This window comes from Cnephaeus nilssonii (genome assembly GCF_951640355.1).
Source record: "Cnephaeus nilssonii genome assembly, chromosome: 7".
Classification (NCBI taxonomy): domain Eukaryota; kingdom Metazoa; phylum Chordata; class Mammalia; order Chiroptera; family Vespertilionidae; genus Cnephaeus; species Cnephaeus nilssonii.
In genome coordinates, this window is record NC_137078.1 from 5,467,623 (window position 1) to 5,488,531 (window position 20,909).

At 49.8% G+C, this 20,909-nt stretch overlaps 1 protein-coding gene across 1 annotated transcript in view; it reads left to right on the forward strand.

Annotated features, from left to right (window-relative positions):
* The window catches only part of SH3RF3 (SH3 domain containing ring finger 3), a 257,852-nt gene that overhangs the window by 222,296 nt on the left and 14,647 nt on the right, over window positions 1–20,909 (forward strand). The window contains exons 6-8 of the mRNA XM_079776959.1: window positions 3,887–4,057; window positions 6,085–6,317; window positions 14,477–14,817. Of these exons, the coding sequence (XP_079633085.1) occupies window positions 3,887–4,057; window positions 6,085–6,317; window positions 14,477–14,817 (745 nt within the window). The remainder of the gene's footprint in view (window positions 1–3,886; window positions 4,058–6,084; window positions 6,318–14,476; window positions 14,818–20,909) is intronic.

The following is a 20,909-nucleotide window of genomic DNA, read 5'->3' on the forward strand; positions in this document are numbered from 1 at the left end:
CCACTTAAATAGCGTTCTGAGGAATTAGACTGCCTCTACTCTTTCCTTTGCAATGAGCCAGTTACCTGAGTGAATGTTCTAAGGTGGAGAATAAGAATTTGGTCAATAATTGGGGAAGGGAAAGTTTCACAGATACTATGCAGTCAGAAGGACACTTAGAATATGTGTGGGTGCAGAACAGAATGTATTTCAAGCAAAATGCCTCTTGAAAAAGCAACTTGCCAAGCTCCAGAAGGTTTCCTAGAAGTAGCTTAAATACCCTGGTACATGCTTCCCTGCCTCCCTAAGCCTAGTGGAAACGTTTGCCTTACCTGGAGACAGGTAGGAAATCATGAACATCCTCCCTTTATTTGCCCACAATGCTGTGAGTAGGTTATTATCATCCAGGTAAACAAAAGGAAATTGAGGCTTACCTACATTTAACCTAGTTTCCCGAGTGGAGCATAGATTAGTACACTACCTTCTAGATGTCTTTAGGCTGAAACTCATGTTTTCAGCAAAACTGGACAGAAGGTGCTGTCTTCTGACTGGGTCTCCTGGGTAAGCTCCAATGGCTTCCACTCAGACCTGGGCCGAGGAGGCATGTGGGGAAGGATGGTGATTGTTGCTCTTCTAGCACTGGATTTCCTTTCCCTGAGAAAATAGATCTTCATCCACAGGAGATCCTTGGGCCCTAGTGGACTTCCCCAAATGAGAGGCAGGACACCGTGAACCCTTCCAGGGCAAGGCCCAGGTGTTTCACTTTTGGGTCTCACAATGAATGCCCAGTACACAGGCCTTCAACAGATGTTTCCTTGTTCAATGAGAGCCACAGCCTTACCCCTCCTAGGTGCAGAGGACTCCCGGTGTTGGCCCAAAGTCCCCAACTCTGCATCAAATCAGCCACCCAAGAAAGCTGCTCTGTCTTTGAGACCCCAAAGGTAGCACAGTTCCAAGAACATCACTCCCAGGTGTGGTGGGTACATTTTGGAGGGCCCCACTATGCACAGACCTCCCATACCATGCAGGCTTTTTAATTTTGTGTGGAGATGGAAAGACCTCTTTTCCCACCCCACCCCACTCTGCCATCGGGGACCCCGTCCCTCTGCTCTCTCCTCTGTCTCCTCCCAGAGCACAGCTGTCCGTGTGGGTTGGTTTTCATTTGGGTAACAGAAGGAAGACTTCCATGTCAGATACTGTCCTCGAAAGGATGATGAGCATTTTGGCGGAGATGTGTCTGCTAGTCACAGTGGTCATCTGAGGAACCATGGCCAGCAATGCTTGAGACTGGCTCACTGTGTGCTTCGCATGGCTTTTTGTACCGAGCCCCAAGCACCATAGCAAGTGATATCTCATACATTACAGCGCTGTGCACAGTCAACTTTGAGAACATGACCTTTGAAATCACAGTTTTTATTTTATTACTAGGGAGAAAACAATCCAGTGATCTCATCAGTTTATCAGATTAACCTGATCACTCATCTATCCTTTTTAGCTTTAAGAAGTTAGCAGTTCATGCATCCTGGTGGCAGGCATGTAGGGTGGGAATGTGGTTGCTCTCTGTCTGACTGTCCTTCCCAAAACAGTAGCTGTAGTCATGTTCAAAGGTGGTCTGAGGTTGTGCATGAGAGGGCCGCCTGCATGGAGACAAGGGTAGCAGCGAGCGTGCTACTGTGAGTCAGGGGTCTGTGACACGCGCCAGCCAGGCTAACAGAAGGTCTGTGACAGAATGACTCCAGCCATCCTCGTCCATGTGGGGTTTACCTTCTGCAGGTCAAGTCGCAAGCTCTGAAATGTGAGCCCACATAATTGAAAGGCCTGATCGCTCAGGTCAGCCAATGGTCGAAGGGTGTTCTTACCCACTTCTAGCATATTAAAGTTCCCATGGGCACTGATTTCCTAAGGCTTTGGTTGTCTTGAAACACAAAGGGGGCTCTCAGTTTGCTCACCCAGTGCAGGAGGCGGCTGCTCATCTCTCCCGTGACACACTCAGGCCTGCAGGAGCCCACACCCTCCCTTCTCACTGCCTTGGTATTGGGAGGCCACCCAAAGTTCATTCCCTGGCCCGGGCTTGTCTGCTCTTCATCCGCCTGCCTTGTAGGGCTTCCTGGGGCATAAATGTCTGGTCCTGGAAGCCACACTTCGGGTCAGTAAATAGGCCACTGCTTGGGCTAGGAGTGAGTCTTACCTCCGCTTCTCCGTGGGTTTCTCAGAGCCAGGTGAGGGGAGGGAAGGACCTGTGGGGACAGGAAGAGGTCGCCAAGCTGCCTTCTAATGTTTACACAGCCCCCACGTTCTGTGATGTTGGGAACCATGCCTCACACGGGACGGGATCGCTTCTGCCCAGGTCCGTAACACAGGGCTGGCTCTGCACCTTGGGCTGCAGTGGGCTTGACCAGTCTGAGCTCAGTACACTAAGACCCAGTAACGTAAGTCCCTGCTGCGGCTGTGGTGAGGCACCAGGGGGTGAGCCCACAACCCAGCCTCCTCTGACAGCACCGGCCTTGTAGGAAGCTCCTGCAGCAGCACAGTACCTGCCCCCCTGCACCCTGTTATGCTGATCACCTTCAGAGAGAGAGCAGAACCTGGCCCTGGCCTGGAGGGAATGGAGAAGAACGCACAGGGGAAGGGCAGAAAGTCACCCTGAACAGAGTGGGAGCCTGGTGGGCAGTGTGGACACTTGTGAAGGTGCCAGCAGGGCCGACTGACAGCAAGCCAGCCTGGGGGCCTGTAGGTGGAGGCGGGTCCTCGGCAGCACTAGTGCTAAGTGGGGTTTCCTGCCGCGCAGGGAGGACTGCCCTGCATTGGGGGAGGACTGCCGCTGGGAGTCAGGCCTGCGAGGGAGCAAGCACTGAGCTGTGGTTGGGGGAAGCCCAGCTGATCCTCAGGGGAATCTGGAGCCCAGATGGCACCTCAGCTTCCCCACCCACAGAGGGCCCTGTGGACTTCAGGCAGCCCTTGGGAGGGGCAACGTCTAATGAGTCTGTGTCCTGCAGGGAACTGCCTCACAGTTCTATCAGCTCACACTAACCCTTCTTCAAACCCCACGCAGCAAAGCACTTGCAGCATTTGCCAGGCCTCCCAGTACCCTGTGAGGCTGGGGTCAGCTCACCAGTTACGTTACAGAAGGGGTTTGCGTGGCTCTTGGCAGCTTGGAGGCCCACTTTCTGGGCCCTAAGTGGGAATTTCCACCACTAGGTTTGTTCTCTCCTTGTCTTCAAATTAGCTTTTTTTAAAAAAGTGGGATTTAAGTAATTAGTTGTGGTACAAATATCGCAAGGAAGAATGCAACCAAGAATTCCCTACCCAGGCTGCCTTTTCTCTACCCAGGGCCTCGAGGCCTCTGACAGCTCAGATCGATGGTACGACCAGGCCGGAGACTAAACGAGGAAAGCCCATTCCCGCTTGTTCTCGTGCTCCCTGTTTTTCCTAAAGATTTCTCTTGCCCGGAGCATCAAGTTATAGGCAGTGTAGAAAATAGTAAACAAACAAACAAAAACAGGGGGCCCTACGACCTCGCCCCAGATCTGCTTCTGACACCCCAGGGCCTCTCACGGCTCAAGGAGCCTCACTGAGCTGTCAGGTCGGGGGTGCTCCTGGCTGCACACTTGCTTGGGTCGGCACAGGGCTGGGCGTGACCCTGGACTCTAGGGTCACGGGCAGAGCTCTGCCCCTCCCCTGCCAGTGCCTCCCTGGACCTGGCAGTGCTGGGAATGCCCCTCCCCAGCCCCTCATTGCTTTACTGGGAAGAGCATGTCACATGCTGTGTGCCAGTCCCCAGAGGCATCAGCTACTCTTAGGTTGAGTTCACCCACAGAAGAGCTCACATGTGACTCAGGGGACACAGTGGCCCTATGCCCGTCCTGCCTGCCACTACTGATCCTGGCCCTGCTTCTTCTGCCTGCAGGTACCTGGCGCTCTACACCTACAAGCCCCAGAAGAGTGACGAGCTGGAGCTGCGCAAGGGCGAGATGTACTATGTCCTGGAGAAGTGTCAGGACGGCTGGTTCAAGGGCACATCCCTGAGGTCTGGGCTCTCTGGGGTGTTCCCAGGAAACTATGTGACTCCTGCTTCCAGGTGAGGTCGTAGTCGCTGCCTGGGAGAGGACGGAGGATCCCCCCTCCCATTTCCCTGCAGCTGTCATCACTGGGCCACCCAAAAACACAGTTCAGAAGGCAGCCAGGAAGCCCCTGCCTGTGGGGTTCAGCCCTGTGAGCTCAGAGTCCCCTTGAACAAGGGTTCTAGGTAGCAAGCATTTCACCTTCTGAATTAGGTTTGCTTGTCTTTCCCGGAGCAGACACTGGCTGCCCAGGGAGAGGGTGGGAGCAGAATGAGCTGCAGTCAGGGCAGTAGCAGTAAGAGGGGGCAGAGTCACCAAGGAGGGCAAGATCTCACAGGTGTGGGTGTGGGTGTGGGTGTGGGTGTGGGGCAAGGGGGTGGGGTGGGGACTGTGCACAGTGAGAGTACAGCGGCACATGTGCAGTCACATGGACCTGTTCTACATGAAACACGCGCACATGCATATGTACAAAGGAAAAGTGATGTACACTCCAAAGTCAGCAATTGTTATTAACCGGTAGCATTATAGAGAAAAGTTTTCCTTCCTTGTGCTTTCCTGTGTCTTACAAAATGTCTGTTATGTTATTTTTATTAAAACAGCAATTTTAAAAATTCAATGAAAATGTTATCCAGAGTTGTCTGAGAATTTCCCATTGAGATGAGGGCACTGCTTGATCTTCAGTCCGTCTCGCTCAGGGAAGCCCTTTACGGGTTCAGAGCTGTGTCAACATCCAGGGCACACAAGAAAACTGGAGACGTGGCCCTTGGGGTTATACCCTCTTTGAAACAAGACTGCTGTGAAAAAAATCAAACAGTGCTTACACGTTGCCTTGGTGCTAGATATCCATACTTCTCAGTGCCTGAGGGGCAGTGCCAGCCTGAGGCAGGCTCGCACCTCTTGCCATTCCTGGGAAGGCCCATAATTTGCAAGCCCACTTTATTTAATTTTTAAAAATTTCCGAGGGCAAAAGTGAGTTCAGCAGGTAGCAGATGTGATTTTTAGATGTCATGGTTTGGCTGGCCAGCTGACAGGGTCATGCTGGAAGTGAATCTCAAGGCCGCTCCACGGGCTGGTGAGGGAAGGTGCTGCCCAGCCCCTGGACAGCTGGGTCCTTCCCCAGGAGGCTTTTCCCACGGCTGTTCTGCAGCAGCCTGACTCAATGACCATTTGAAGTCAGACCCAATGGTACCAAGCCACCTGGAGAGGCCTCTGACCTGGCCCGGAGCCATGCCTGGCATTGCCTGTTCTCGCCCAGGTGTGGCTTCTGGTCTCATGACTGAGATCCCCAGAGGACAAAGGGGAGTTTACTGAGCTCTTGGACAAATGGAGGACATTCCAGTCCCCTGAAACTAAACACCTTACAAAACCCGCCTCCACTGTATTCTGCACCCCACAGCACAAATAGGCAAAGTGTGCTGTTTTCCAAGTTGCTGTTTTCCATTTGTTTTTCTTAAACACTCTCCACTGGCTTCATCAGGAAACCATGGGCTGAAAGGGCATCTATTTTCTGGTGAGAAGCTTCAAGTTCCCTGACATCTCTCAGCGGGACGTGGTCTATTGGTGCCCTTCCCAGAGGCCGGCAGAGCAAGGCAGTGGCCGTGTCCAGAGGGAGTAGGTCCTGCCACTGTTTCCCACCAGGTCCAGATGTGTCCAAGCCCCGTGGGATGTGACTGAGCCATCGCTCTTTCTGGAGGTGTTTGGGGCACACAGCTGTCTGTTAGAATGAGTCAAAACAGTAGCTCTGGTACAAAATATTTTATTGATTGGAATAATGCCTCTGTTTTTCAGGGTTCTTTTGCTATTTCTTGAATATTCATACTGAGAGTTAGCCCCCATGAAGATTTACAGAGGGTGCCTTCTCAGCTGGAGCTCTGGGCATTGTTTGCCTACAAGGGTTATCCGGGCTTTGTTTTAGGGTACGCTCCTGGCCTGCGTGGCTTTCATCTCCGAAAGGCCGGTGTGTAAGAGCAGGCCTTTACCAATGGCCCACGTGGGGTGGTTTTGTCTGCACTGTCACTGGAATTCATTCTCTTTATTTCCTCAGGGCTCCCTTAGGAGGGGCTGGGCCCCCTGGGAATAATGTGGTTGGAGGGTCTCCACTGGCCAAAGGAATGGCCACAAGCATCCATCCGGGCAGCCCTGCCGCTGCCGTGAGAGCAGCCCTGCCCCTCGCCTCACCCCAGGCCCAGCACCAGGCAGCCTCTCTCCCGGCGGGCAGCTGTCTGTGGCACTCAGCTCCCCCCGCGGCCAGCCAGGCCCGGAGCACTGTCCCCGCAGGTATGTACTAGTCTTCCAGAGACCTCACTCTCCGGAAAATTTGTCAAGGGGCTGGGGTCTCAGGTACACAAATCGTAGAAGCAGTTTGGCCCAGGTCTCAATCAGTTCACGGTGGGAATGGCTTGTTGTAATCATTGACCCCTGCTGATTTCCAGGAGAGATGGCTTACCCTGTCCTGGAAACTGAAACTGATGAGCAATGTATATGTTTGGCTACAGCAGGAGGACTGAGTGCACCAATAAGAGTAACAGGTGCTTTGGGACTCTCCCCGGGAGGCTGTGAGGCTGTGGCTGCTGCTCAGTCTCAGGCCTTCCCTGTGCCGGGCGCTGAAGGGTTTGCAGCTGGGCAGCACCTCCCACCCAGGGCTGGGTGAGACACAGACCGTGTCCCTGTCTGAGATGCTCTGAGCCAGGAGGGGCGGGCAGACCCTTTACCTTCATGCCAGCGTTATCAATAGACAGGCTGACTGCCCTGACTGGTTTGGCTCAGTGGATAGAGCGTCGGCCTGCGGACTCAAGGGTCCCAGGTTCGATTCCGGTCAAGGGCATGTACCTTGGTTGCGGGCACATTCCCGGTAGGGGGTGTGCAGGAGGCAGCTGATCAATGTTTCTCTCTCATCGATGTTTCTAACTCTCTATCCCTCTCCCTTCCTCTCTGTAAAAAATCAATTAAATATATTTTTTAAAAAATAGACAGGCTAACAAAATTTAAGGAAAAACTGGTTTGCTCCCATTCTGGTGTGAAGTGAAGAGAAATTATGGGTGGATCTCATAGGCATGAAGAAGGCAAACATTGCTGAAACCAAGATGGCGGCATAGGTTAAGCACCTAACCTGCAGCCTGGCACAACAATTTCAAGAATACAACTAAAGGTCAAAACAGACATCATCCAGAACCACAGGAAAGCTGGCTGACTGAAATGCCCACAACTAGAAGGAAAGAGAAGGGGAGGGCAGTTGGGGGTGACCAGGCCAGCAGGGGAGGGCAATTGGGGCGGGGGGGGGGCAGGCCTGCAGGAGAAGGCAGTTAGGGGTGACCAGGCTGGCAAGGGAGGGCAGTTAGGGGTGACCAGGCCATCTGGGGAGGGCAGTTAGGGGTGACAGGAGTGGCTGAGGAGGGCAGTTGGGGGCAACCAGGCCTGCAGGGGAGGGCAGTTGTGGGAGATCAGGCAAGCAGGGAGGGCAGTTAGGGGTGACCGGGCCAGCAGAGGAGGGCAGTTGGGGGTTACCAGGGCAGCAGGGGAGGGCAGTTGTGGGAGATCAGGCCGGCAGGGGAGGGCAGTTGGGAGCGACCAGGCCAGCAGGGGAGGACAGTTGGGGGGGGCAGGCCTGCAGGGCAAGGCAGTTAGGGGTGACCAGGCTGGCAAGGGAGGGCAGTTAGGGGTGACAGGAGTGGCTGAGGAGGGCAGTTGGGGGCAACCAGGCAAGCAGGGAGGGCAGTTGGGGGGGGACCAGGCCTGCAGGGGAGGGAAGTTAGGGGCGACCAGGCTGTCAAAGGAGAGCAGTTAGGGGTGACCGGGCCAGCAGGGCGGGCAGTTGGGGGTGACCAGGGCAGCAGGGGAGGGCACTTGGGGGTGACCAGGGCAGCAGGGGAGGGCACTTGGGGGTGACCAGGCCTGCAGGGGAGCGCAGTTGGGGGAGACCAGGCCAGCAGGGGAGGGCAGTTGGGGGCGATCAGGCCAGCAAGGAGGGCAGTTGTGGGAGACCAGGCCAGCAGGGGAGGGCAGTTGGGGGGGACCAGGCCTGCAGGGGAGGGCAGTTAGGGGTGATGAGGCCAGCAGGGGAGGGCAGTTGGGGGCAACTAGGCCAGCAGGGGAGGGCAGTTGGGGGGACCAGGCCTGCAGGGGAGGGCAGTTGGGGGTGACCAGGCCTACAGGGGAAGGCAGTTGGCGGGAGACCAGGCCTCCAGGGAGGGCAGTTAGGGGCGACCAGGCTGGCAAAGGAGGGCAGTTAGGGGTGACCGGGCCAGCAGGGAGGGCAGTTATGGGTGACCAGGCCAGCTGGGGAGGGCAGTTAGGGGTGACCGGACTAGCAGAGGAGGGCAGTTGTGGGCAACCAGGCCTGCAGGGGAGGACAGTTAGGGGCGACCAGGCCAGCAGGGGAGGGCAGTTAGGGGCAATCGGGTCGGCTGGGGAGCAGTTAGGCATCGATCAGGCTGGCTGGGGAGTGGTTAGAGGGTGATCAGGCTGGCAGGCAGAAGTGGTTAGGGGCAATCAGGCAGGCAGGCTGGTGAGCGGTTGGGAGCCAGCAGTCCTGGATTGTGAGAGGGATGTCCAACTGCCCGTTTAGGCCCGATCCCAGTGTTAAGTGACTTCCCAGTGGGATCGGGCCTAAATGGGCGGTCGGACATCCCTCAAGGGGTCCCAAATTGGATTTGGTGCAGGCTGGGCTGAGGGACACCCCCCCCCAAGCATGAATTTTGTGCACCGGGCCTCTAGTCATATAAATAATTTCATTAAATATATATGGTCTAAATAACCCAAAATAGAATGCATAGATTGTCAGTTATTATTTTTTTTTAAAAATGACAAGGCTCAACCAAATGCTGTGAACAGGAAATAGATTTTAATACTTTAAATATAAAAATACAAGTAATGAAAATTAAAAAGATAGAACAATATATATATATATATATATATATATATATATATATATATAGTCAATTGCCATTATTCATAGTAGTTATAGTCTATAAAGTTTCCATGACCACTGAGTGAATACTGAACTATTGCACCTAAGTGAAATATGTGTGTGTAGCTCACATAGATTTTCATCTTAAATATTCTATTTTCTTTATCTTACAAAAGAGGAAATGTGGTTTGGAAGTGTTAAGTGACTTGCCTGAGGCCACCCCACTAATAGGTGACAGGGTCAAGATTCAACCCACCCAACCTCCCCCAGAGCTGGAGCTTCTTGTGCTGCACTGCCCTCGCCCCTCCTGTCTCCCTGTCCCTGGGCATCTCTGTATGAACTGAAATGAGAAGGAAGAACATCAACTTGGCACACCTCTGCTGGAAACAGGTGCATCGGTGACTTGTATTATTTGCTAATCTGCGCATGTCTGAGAATGACTGCAAAAGTACCAGAGGTTGCAAATCAATTTTAAATAGTAGGTGAATTTGCAAATACAGAATCTGTGAATAATGAGGATTGACTACCATGCTGATACTAATCAAAAGAAATGTGGTTTGGTTAAATTATTATCAGACCGAGTAGAATTCAGAACAGAGAATGTTATTACTAAGAAAAAGTCAATTTTACAGCGGTAAAAGAGTTGGTTCATCAAAGGGACTAAATATTTATGCTTCAAATAACAGAGCCTCAGATAAATACGAGTACTAGTAAGCAATTACTGATAGAGCTGTAAGGAGATATAAACAGATAAACCTACAATTGCAGTCAGAGGTTGCAATACTTCTTTCAATAATGGATACAAGCATATTATTGGTAAGAACATAGAACATTAGAACAACACTATAACCAACTTGACTAAATTGACATTTACGGAATACTCCACCAAACAGCAAAATACATACTTCTTCGGGTGCACACATTACCAGATAGACCATATTCTGGGCCATAATATTTAAATCTCAAATTTAAAAAATTTAAAGTCACTCAAACTATATTTTCTGACTATAATAAAGTTTAATTAGAAATTAATAACACAAAGATATCTCCAAATATTTGAAAACTAAATGACACACTTCAAAATTACCCAGGGATCGAAAGGAAATCAAAGTAGTATTAGAGAGCATTTTGAAGTGAATAAAAATAAAAACACAGCATATCAATTTGGAAATTTATATCACTAAACACCTATATTAGAAAAAGAAGAAAAAATCTTAAATCAGTTACCTCAGTTTCACTTTAAGACACTAGAATCAAAAGAACAAAGAAAAATATCTTTCTGCCAATAAACTCAACAAATTAGACAAATAAATTCCTTTAAATATGCAAATTAATGAACTTAAAAGAAGTTAATAATCTGGTAGGCCAATACTTATTACAGAAATTGAATTAGTTAAAAACCTACCATAAAGAAAGCTCCAGGCCTAAGTGGCTTCATTGGTGAAATGTACCTAATGGCCAACGAAGAAGTTTTAACAATTCTTTGGAAACTCTTCCAGAAAATTGAAGAAGAAAAAGAAAACATTTTCTAACTCTTTCTGTAAGGCTAGCATTACCCTCATACTAAAAGCAGACAAAGACATTAAAATAAAACTATAGACCAATATTACTCATAAACATAAACAAATTCTAAACAATTTTAACAAATAAAATACAGCAATAAACAAAAAAGGATAATAATACATCATGACCAAGTAGGGTTTATTCCAGGAATACAAGGTTTCATTAATGTTTAATTAATATAATTCACTGTATTAACAAACTAAAAAAGAAAAATAGCATGGTCAGTGAATAGGTGTGTGTGGGGGGGGGGGGGGGCGGGAATTTGACAAAGTTTATCATCCATTCCTAATAAAAACTCTCGTAAAATGAGAAAACAGAAGTGAATTTCTTCAACTTGATAAAGGGCATCTATGAAAGCCCACAGCTAGCATGTAACTTGTTGTGAAAGACTGAGAGCAGGATTGAGACAAGGATGCCCACTCTGGACATTTCTACTCAATATTGTGTTATAAGTTCTAACCTGAGAGGTTAGTAATGAGAAAGAAGTAAACGGCATACAGATTGGAAAGGAGGGAGCTAAACTATCTCAGTTTGCAGAGTACATTATCATATAGAGCAGTGATGGGCAACCTTTTGAGCTTGGTGTATCAAACTTCGCCAAAAAACTGAGCATAACTCGGGTAGTGTGTCACTTTGAGGAAAAAACATTATTTCGCGATATTTATAGTTTAAATAACATAAATGTATAATTGTTATATATAATTGTATTTAATAAACCAAAAACTAAATATTTAGTGCTGACACGCGTGTCAGAGGTTCGCCATCACTGATATAGAGAGAACCCTAAGGAATACACACACACACAAAGCTTTTTTATTTATTTATTTTTTTAGCTAACAAATGAGTTCAGCAAGGTGCAGGACACAATATTAACACACAAAAATCAATTGTATTTTTACATACTAGTAGTCAATTGAAATTGACATTTAAAAAATAACGATACCAATTTTATAGCATCAAAAATATAATATACTTTTGATAGGGACAAATGTGATCAAAGATGAGGAAGAACTATACACTGAAAACTACAAAGTATTGCTAAGAGAAATTGAAGAATACCTAAATAAGTAGAGAGATATATGAATATTCATGAGTAAGAAGACTTAATATATTGAAGTGTTTATTCTCCCAAAATTGACCTATAAATTCAATCGAACACCAATCAAGACCCCACCCAACTTTTTAATAGAAATTGACAGTCTAGATCTCAAATTCATATAAGCATGCAAAAGACCTAGAAGAGTAAAAGACAGCCTTGAAAAGAGCAACAAATTAGGAAGGCTAACACTGATTTCAAGACATATTATAAAACTACAGTAATTAAGTCAGTGTGGTATTGTTGTAAAAACAAACAACTAGATCAATAAATTCTTTTTCTGAAAATAGATGGAGCCATAATTGGTCTTGTCCAGATAATATTTGATGGGATGATCGAGTAAGACACCATATTTCTGTGGAATGAGAAGTGACAGCATGACCCCTGGACAGTATGGAAGAATGAGTTTATGTAGAACTCCCCTACTTTCTCTGTTCTAAACACAGAGAGTTTGCTTGTTTGTTTTTAAAACGTTTTAAAAGTCAACTCTATGGTTGTAAACGAAGTGCTGGCCTACAGGCTCCAGGTGGAAAACAGGTGGTGTGGGCTGACTTTCAACACCTGCAAGAGCATATGGGCAGGAGCTCCCGGCAAGTATCAGGGGACCAGACCCAGCCTCTCCTGGGGCATGTGCAATACTGAGCGCTGCGGAAGGCGTGGAGAGCCGAGAGCTGAGTGTGGCTCTGGCCTGAGGACTAAGTCTTCACCATCCCTGGACGACCAGAGTTCAAGTGATCCTGTTACTCATGGTTCTGAAAAGAGGCCCCAGAGGTCCATGTAGAAGAGGGACAAGACTGCAGACCCAGAGAAGTAATCCAGGGCAGAAACAACAGCAGTAAGACACCCCTGCTCAGATGAACTAACATCTCAGGGCTGGGACAGCTAATACATAAAGGATAGCCAGTAAACTTAAGAAACGGGAGGGAAATAAAAGAGAAATCTAAAAAAGTCACTGATGTCAGCATATTTAAGATCCTCTAAAAGGAAATAGAAGAAATAGCATCCACCCTCTAAAAAAGAAAGACAGGGTGGTGAAGAAAAAAGAGAGATGCCGATAGCTATGAATCAGAAACTGTTCGATATGAAAAAGAACCAACTTGAAATTTTGGAAAGAGAAAATATATTTAATTACAAAACTCCATCGTGACATAAACTCTAGACTGAACTCAGTTGAAGATAGAAATTCGTGACACTGGAAAGCCGTACAAAGGAATTTATCCGCTGATACCGTCTCTTATTCTGTAGTGTTTTAGCAAGGAGATGTGCAGTCAGGTGGAAGCTGGCTGAGGCGGAGGCGAGCTGTGCCAGCGCTCCGCAGAGGACCCTGCAGGGTTTTCAGGACCAAGTGCCATTGCCCTTCCCTGGCTGCGCTGTCACCTCCCGTTACAGGAAGCTGAGCTGGGCTGAAGCCCAGGCAGCAGGGGAGGGCCAGATAAATGACTGATTATCTCGGGGGGATTAAGTGACCCCAGTGGCTTCATCGATCTGCATCATTGCCTAACCTGGTCTTTCTTTGAAATGAGGAGCCACGTTGAGGAAGGATCCAAAGCCATCCCACATTCTGAGTAGTTTTTTAAAACCATGAATAAGACTTCCTCTGTCTCACTTCCTGGAAAGAGAGGCTGGCCTCCCAGCTCACTGTCAGAGGAAGGGGCTGCTTGCGGCGCGGAGCCGGGCAGGTGTCTGAGTGTGCGCTTTGTCCAAGGTGGGGGCTGAGAACATGGCTCCGCTGCATGTGTATTTCCATGTTGCTGAGGCCATGCATGCCACAAAGTCTGGCCCTGGAACACTGCGGCAGTGTGGCATCCCTCTTCTCTGGTTAACAAGGCCAGCACACTGGAACTGAGCAGTGCAGCATTAGAGGGACACTTGGTGTGAAGTGATGTCTGCTGCCACCCATGAGTCTCTCTTTAGGCCAGACCCACCTGCCCAGAGCTCTGTCCCTACGGCGTGGCCCATTCTGTTCCCATTTGTTTCTGTAATTAGTAAGGAGACAGTTCTTCAAAATTACTAACACAAGCTGTAGAAGGATTCATTTTAACATGGCACTATGTTTGGAAGGAACTCTATTTTTCTTTAGAGTCCTAGCATCTTTTTAAAAAATATTTTTTTTATTGATTTCAGAGAGGAAGAGAGAGGGAGAAAGAGATAGAAACATCAATGATGAGTGAGAATCATTGATCGGCTGCCTCCTGCATGCCCCCTACTGGGGATCAAGCCCTGGGCATGTGCCCTGACCCATAATCAAACCATAACTTCCTGGTTCATAGGTCGACATTCAACCACTGAGCCACGCCAGCTGGGCTAGAGTCCTAGCATCTTTAGGCAAGGGTAGGTTCCTGGCCACGAGGCTCCTGTTGTGTGAATCGGGAAACTGAGGCTGCAGTTTGCAGGCAGGGACTGGGGGTCTCATGCTCCCTGGACTTCAGGGGGTGAGGAGAGACATACAAGCTGCTTTGTCCTGTGATGGGCACAGCTCAACTAGGCCAAGTACCAAGTATCAGGAACAAAGCACTGAATACTGCAGTCGGGAACTCCTGCACGGGCCCTCACAGGCAGGCTTCTGCAGAGTTCTCCTTCAGGCCTTGCTTTGTGGACACAGCCTAACAAGGGTGAGTGCATTAGCCCATCGCAGCGGAGAGGCTGGTCCAAGACTCAGTAGGAAACTGGTGGCAAGGCAGGAGGTGTGTCCCCAGTCCTGAGGGCAGGTAGCCTGTGTGCATTCTTAGGGTGCTGGGCCTCAGGCTTTCCCTGTGTTGTGCCAGTTGCACAGAGACTGGGTGAATTGTCTCAGGAAAGAGTCCATTGCAATTGCATGGCAGGTTTCAAACTAAACTGTCTACCCACTGTCTCTCCCATCCTGTGCTCCAGCTGCCCACTCCTCTGCTCAGGCTCAGGCTCAGGACCAACCAGCCACCATGGTGTCGCCCCTGTGCACCCAGAACTCCCCGTCCCGCCTGCCCACTGCCAGCCTCAGGCCCCACTCCACGGTGTCCCTGAAGCACCTCCACCAGCCCCCAGTGCAGACCATCAGTGGCGCCCAGTGCCCCTGGCCAGCCATCCCACTCACGTCAGCGGCATCGGCCGTCACGCCTCCCAATGTCACTGCTGCCAACCTCAACGGGGAGGCTGGAGTGGGGACCGTCAGTGGCCTGTCTACATCCAGCCCCACCAACGTGAGATGCAAGCCAGACGAGAAGAAAACTGAAAAGGTAAGCAGCCCATCCTGGGTGAACTGGTTATTGTAACTCTTTGGCACCATACACCAAAGACATTTTGTACAATTAAGGCTTAAAGGTGGGCACCAGGCACATGGCAGACAGGGAAGCCAGTCCGGCGAGCAGCTGGTTGTCACAGTGGAATCTAGGCAGGCCGCAGGTCCAACTACCCGAGCCCAACTACCATTTTTATGCAAATCAGAAAAATGTGTCTTCTCCTCAAGATGTGTTCATTCATCTATTGGAAAATCATTGTGCTATCCTCATTTTGTTAGAACAACACTCTCCTTGCCATGCACCAGGATATTATAACAGAATACACAAACCCGCTTTGTGTTGGGGGAGTGGCAGCCACGCCTTCCCGGTGTCATCCCTGAGCGGGCACCACCGCTCAGACGCACCGTTCAGGCCCGCTTTCTGAGGAGAAATGGGAGCAGGTGCCAGCCAGAGTTGCTATGGGTGGCATTGCTAGCTCTTCTTTTAACTGTGAAGGAAGTAGGCTTATTTCACAAAATAAATCTGATTCCAATGAGCTTGCCTCAGTTGCCACCCATCCAGACACTGGATCAACCAGGATTACACTCCAGGTTTCTAAATCAATGCTGTCCAATAAAGCCATTTCAAGACACATATCTAATGTGAAATCTTCTAGTAGCCACCTTTTTAAAAAGTTGAAATAATTTTAAAATAAAATTAGAACATTAAATTCATTTTAACAGTATAATCTATTAAACCCCATAGCCAAATATAATATCATTTTAACATGTAATCTATATTAGAAGCTTGTTGGTGAGATGGTTTACCTTTCTTCAGCCAGTGAGACAGCCCCGGTGCTCAGGGGCCACCGCCCGCTAGCGGCTCCTTGGAGTGTGGGCCTAGGTCCGCAACAGGGACCCACTCTCTTTATCGGCCCTGTTGTATGAAAGGTTTATGCTCATTCTCTCATCTTGACACATTCTGTAAATCTTTTAAAACCTTTCCACGTAAAATCAGTCTTTTGAATGGAGTGTGCTCACTAGGGCTTGGATGAGAGCCTTAACCCTGGATGGTGTATTCACAGGGAGACCAGCCTCTGCTCTTTAGGAACCAAACCTAAGCCAGGCTGACTGCTCAGTCCATCAGCCCAGGAGCCCCTGAGGCACACCCACCACCCAGCTCCCTGTGGATGGTGGGAGTCCAGGACCCCCACAGAGATGCACACACCAGACTCTTCAGGGCCTCCCCGATGTGATCAGGTCTGATCACAACCTCTCGTCCAGTCCAAAGGAAAGTAGTTCCCGTGCAGCTGGTGTGGAGGAGGCCTCAGTCACAGCTGCTCCTGCTGAGCTCTCAGCTCTCAAAGCTCAAATCCCCGGATATTGATAGGCTGGCTGGGTGTGAAGTGAAGTGGTTGCTCTGCGCTTTGTGTCTATATTTGAAAGTCACTTGGGTCTTGATCTGCTCCCTTCCACCTGCAGCCTTGTGAGGAGACGTGCTGGGCCTTTTAGCTGGCAGAGTTGGGGGTGGTCCCACCCTCTCACGAGGACATCTTTCCTGGAAGACAAGATCCCTTCGGCCTCCGAAATGCTGAGGAAGAACAGGGGACAGACTTAGAAAGGGAAGAGCCGTAATTGCTCTGTCAACATTCCTGGTTCTTTGCCCCAGTTCCCTCTCTCCAGTTAGTGAAACAGGGCTGGCTTCATTCAGTGTGGCTCGTTGCTGGGCAGGGGCAGGCTCCTAGGAACCGACGTGGTGAGTGATGATATTCACCACCTTTGCCCTCTTAAGTGTGTCGCTAATGAAAACCAACATTGGGTCAGTTTTGACAGGCCCAACCGGTTAGACACTTAGCAAGTGTTGTGCTTTCACTCAAGGCTTACTCTCTGCTAACCGTTCCCCTATGTCAGGAAGGAGCAGTTGAGTCCAGGGTCCCTCTTAATGAAAGGCTCCTCGGAGGAAAGTCCTGCCCCACATGGAAAGCAGCTTAGCTCGGATGGCTCCCCAGGTTGGGCCTGGCGGTGGAAATGCACAGGCCTACAGCAGCCCACACCCGGCCATGCTTGTGGCTGGGCACAGACTCCTCGAGGCACAGGAAGCAATTTAGTCTGGGAAGTGTGCCATCTGCCTCCATGGACAGATGGGTAATTCAGAGGAGAGCAGAAGTGGGCCCTGGACTGGGCCGACCTGCAGAACACAGTTCACCTGGATTCTGACACCTCAGCTTCTTTCAAATTCCATCCTCTTCTGATCATTCTCAGGTGATAACAGCCATACAGCACCTCAAGATGGTGGCTCCTTAGAGAAGTTTAGGAGCAGTTGCCAAATTGAGATTGGACATGGATGGAAGCCCAAAGCAGGACCCTCATTCAGGGAGGTGCTGCCAGGCAGGGCTGGAAAGGGCCTGGCCAGCTGCCACCTGCGCCTGCGCCTGCGCCTGCACCTCTAAGGCCCGCAGGCTGGGTGTGACCTCACACTTCCTGGAAGCAGCCTGTCTTACGAATCACATAGATGAGGAAGAGAATCTAAAGCATCCCACAAAGCTGTGGGCTGCCTGTGAGGGCCTGGCATGCTGTCAGCCCACCGTGTGCTAATGGAACTAATAGCTTCAATTATAACTGAGCCCCAGAAATCTGGCATCCCCTTGATGAAGCAGACTGCTCCCCTGTGTGCCACTCACAGACCTGCTGCTGCTCTTCCGGTGGATGAAGTGGGTTCTATCCATCTGTTTTGTGTTCAAAATTCAGAAGTACCTGAGCTCGGCATACCTGAGTGAATAATAAAGTGTTTAATCTTCCTTGTTCCGTTCCAGACATTCTTCAGAAGGGTGCCAGATTTTACAAAAACACTATCTGAATGCATTTTATTTAATCTGATTTGTGGTAGCACTGTGTTTGTTCTGCAGAAACGCCAGAGGCCTGTTAGAAATCCAAACACAAGGCAAAGTTATCCAAACCTGACAAAGTGATTGCATAGCACAGACCCCTAGGAGGGAGCAGGCTTCTGATTTCTGCCCTTCTGCCGTTTGACATCACTCTGCCCCACTCTTCATAATCTCCTATGAAGCAATTTTAAAGGAATTAATGTTATGCTATAAATACTACTGGGTTAGCAGAGTCTTCCTACTTCAATGAAAAGATGATGGCATTGAGCTGAGGTGGCAAGAAAACAGGGTCACACATTTCTACAGCTTCTTGGGTGCTGAGTCCAAAAAAAATTTCTGGAGAATTGACACCCCAGCACTTTAATCCTCCCTCATTGAATAATGTTAAACCCAGTCAACCATGCATCAGCTCTGGAATAGTGGCCTAGGAAAGACAGCTTCTCTCCTGGAAGCAATGGGAGTGCCACTGAGGCCTGGTCTGCTCCCCATTCTGTGTCCGGGCTCCTCTGAGGACTGGGAGGTGAGACCTGCCCGGCTGGGGCCTCTCTTGGGTGGAGGAGCAGCTGCACACTGGGCTCACGGCCACTTGTCAGGTGTGGGCTGGCATCGCATTCAGAACGTGGAGCGCTCTGGGGGCTCTGGGTGCAGGACAATTGCAGCAAGGTCTGTGCCCTCGTGGTCCATTGTCACGGAGACAAAAAAGCAAGTACAAAGGCTGAAGGCAGCCCAATAGGTTGTGTGATGTGACGGGACGGAGCAGAGGAGAGAGAAGTAGTCTTCCTAGAGTGGACATCATTTCAGAGAGTAGGTGGTTCCAGATGGCCTCAGAGTGTGAGGGGCTCTTGGGGAGGGAGGGAGGCGGCTGTGCGTGGGGAGGTGGGGGTGGCCGGTCCTGCTGCAGCTGCCAGGAGGCTTGTCCACCTGCCCCAGATTCCCTCTTTCACTGCTAAGCTTGCCCCGGAGTGGGGCAGAGTGAGCCTGTCAGAGAAGCCCCTGAGCACCAGGCTCCCAGGTCTCTTTCCTGGGATCTCCTCACCGTCTCTCATACTGCTCCATCTCATCAACAGGGCTCACTTTACTCCTGGGGTAACCAGTCCCTCACACCAGCACCACCCCGACCCAGTGTCAGAAAGTCCACGTAAATGCTGTCCCAGGGCCGCAGGTCAGGGCCTGGGCTGTGGTGGAAGAACCCTTCCAGGCCCGCAGAGGAATCTGCTCTGCTGGTCCTGTGGGCTGGGCCTGCGCACCTCCCCAGCCTGGTAGCATCGCCTGAATGATGGCAAGACTGAGAGAGACCCTCAGGGAGAAGGTGTCACTGACAGTGACCAAAGGGCCCGTGCGGGGCTCTGAGCCAGCTGAGCAGGGTCTTTCAGAGGGAAATGAGCATCATGATCAGAGGCAGTGTCTTGTGCAAGCAATTTAAAACAAATTTTTATTGATTGATTTTTTTAGAGAGAGAGTAACATTACTTTGTAGAGTAACATTACTTTGTTGTTCCACTTATGCATTCATTGGTTGTTTCTTGTATGTGCCCTGACTGGGGATTGAACCCCCAACCTTGGCATATTGGGGCAACATTCCAACCAATTGAGCTAGCCGGCCAGGGTTTGGTCAAGTAATTTAAGTGTTATTTATGCCCTCGCGGCCTTGTCAAGTTCCACACTTCTGTCTCTGTGGCTCTTGCTGTTTGTTTCATTCCTTTTCTTTTCCTCAGCTCCCACGCAGCAGGCTAGCTGTCTCACTGATATGTTCGAGCTTGCATAGTTTGGATTCCCTGGGCTGTTGTCGGCCTCACATCCCAGTTATGCCTTAAAGTCAGGGTGGGGCCCTCTAGTTTCTGAACTCCCCATCTGTGGGAATGTGATCTCTTGATTTTTCACAAGCCAGCCATTCGGTTTGATTGGTTATCTAGAAGTCTTACTGCTTCCTGTAAGAATATATTGAAGTTCAGTGATTTGCCTCTCAGTTGTACATGTTTCCAACATTTCTGTAACTGTTTTCATAGAAATATTTGGGATGTGCTTTCATGTTTCCATCTCACACTTGTTTATCAAAACTACAGCATGTGTATATGTCTATATGTTTGTATGTGTGTATTGTGTATGTGTGTGCATGTATGTATGTGTGTTTATGTGTGTGGGGTGTGTGTGTGTGTGTGTGTGTGTGTGTGCAAAGCTCATGGAAGATCTTTGTCCTCTAACATGCCATCACAACCTGTGAAAAGAGCGAGCTCAGTGATGAGCGGAAAATAACCCTCCTCCGTCCCTGCACTCATTCACCACCTGCAGTAGGGATGGCGGGCAATTTGGTGGTACAGGATGCCTGGATTCCGCATGCAAGGACCTGGGTCCAAGGCCCCATCCACCCATGTCATCTCTCTGAACTTGAATTTCCTCAACTGTAAGTGAGGTAACTGTGCCCTTGAACAGCAGTTATGGAGAGGACTGTTTTGGACTGAATGTTTGTGTCCCCCCAGGTTTGTAAGTTAAAGGTCTACCCCCAATGTGAGGTGGGCCTTTCAAGGGTGATTAGGATTTGATGAAGTCATGGGGGGAGGGCCTCCTGATGGGATTAGTAGCCTCTAAGAAGAGGAGGAGAGGTCTCTGTTCTTCCGCACATACAGTGAGGAAAGGCCACATGAGGCCACATGAGGCCACAGTGAGAAGGCAGCCATCTGCAGCAGAAGAGCCCTCACCCCTCACAAGGAACCTCACCATGCTTGCAATCTGATCTCAGCCTTCCAGCTTTCAGATGGTGAGAACATCAGTTTCTGGTGCCTAAGCTTCCCCGTCTACGGTATTTTGTTGTGGCAGCCCTAGCCAAGGACAAGTACATTAAAATAGAAGTGCATACAAACCACCAGGCACATGGTTGATGTTCTCCGTGTCTATGTGCTTGGCTTTGTTTCCTCCTTTGTAAAGGACGGTGTGGGGTATTACCTCCTACCTGCCTGAGAAGGACACGAGAGAGTAGAGCCTTTGGAAAAGGGCAAGACCTGCAAATGAAAGTGGATAGATGAAGACGTTATGGAGAGGGTGGGCATGGGCTGCCATCATTGGCAAGCTTGGGAAAACCGAGCCCCCACCGCGGCTGTGGACTGCACTGCCTGAGCAGCCTGGGGCTGGCCCCCGGTTTCTGCACTGTGGTGGGGATCAGGATAGTTGTCAGGGTGATGGCCTGCAGGTCATGCTTAGAACTCCAGCTCCCAGCTCCTGCCTTGACCTCA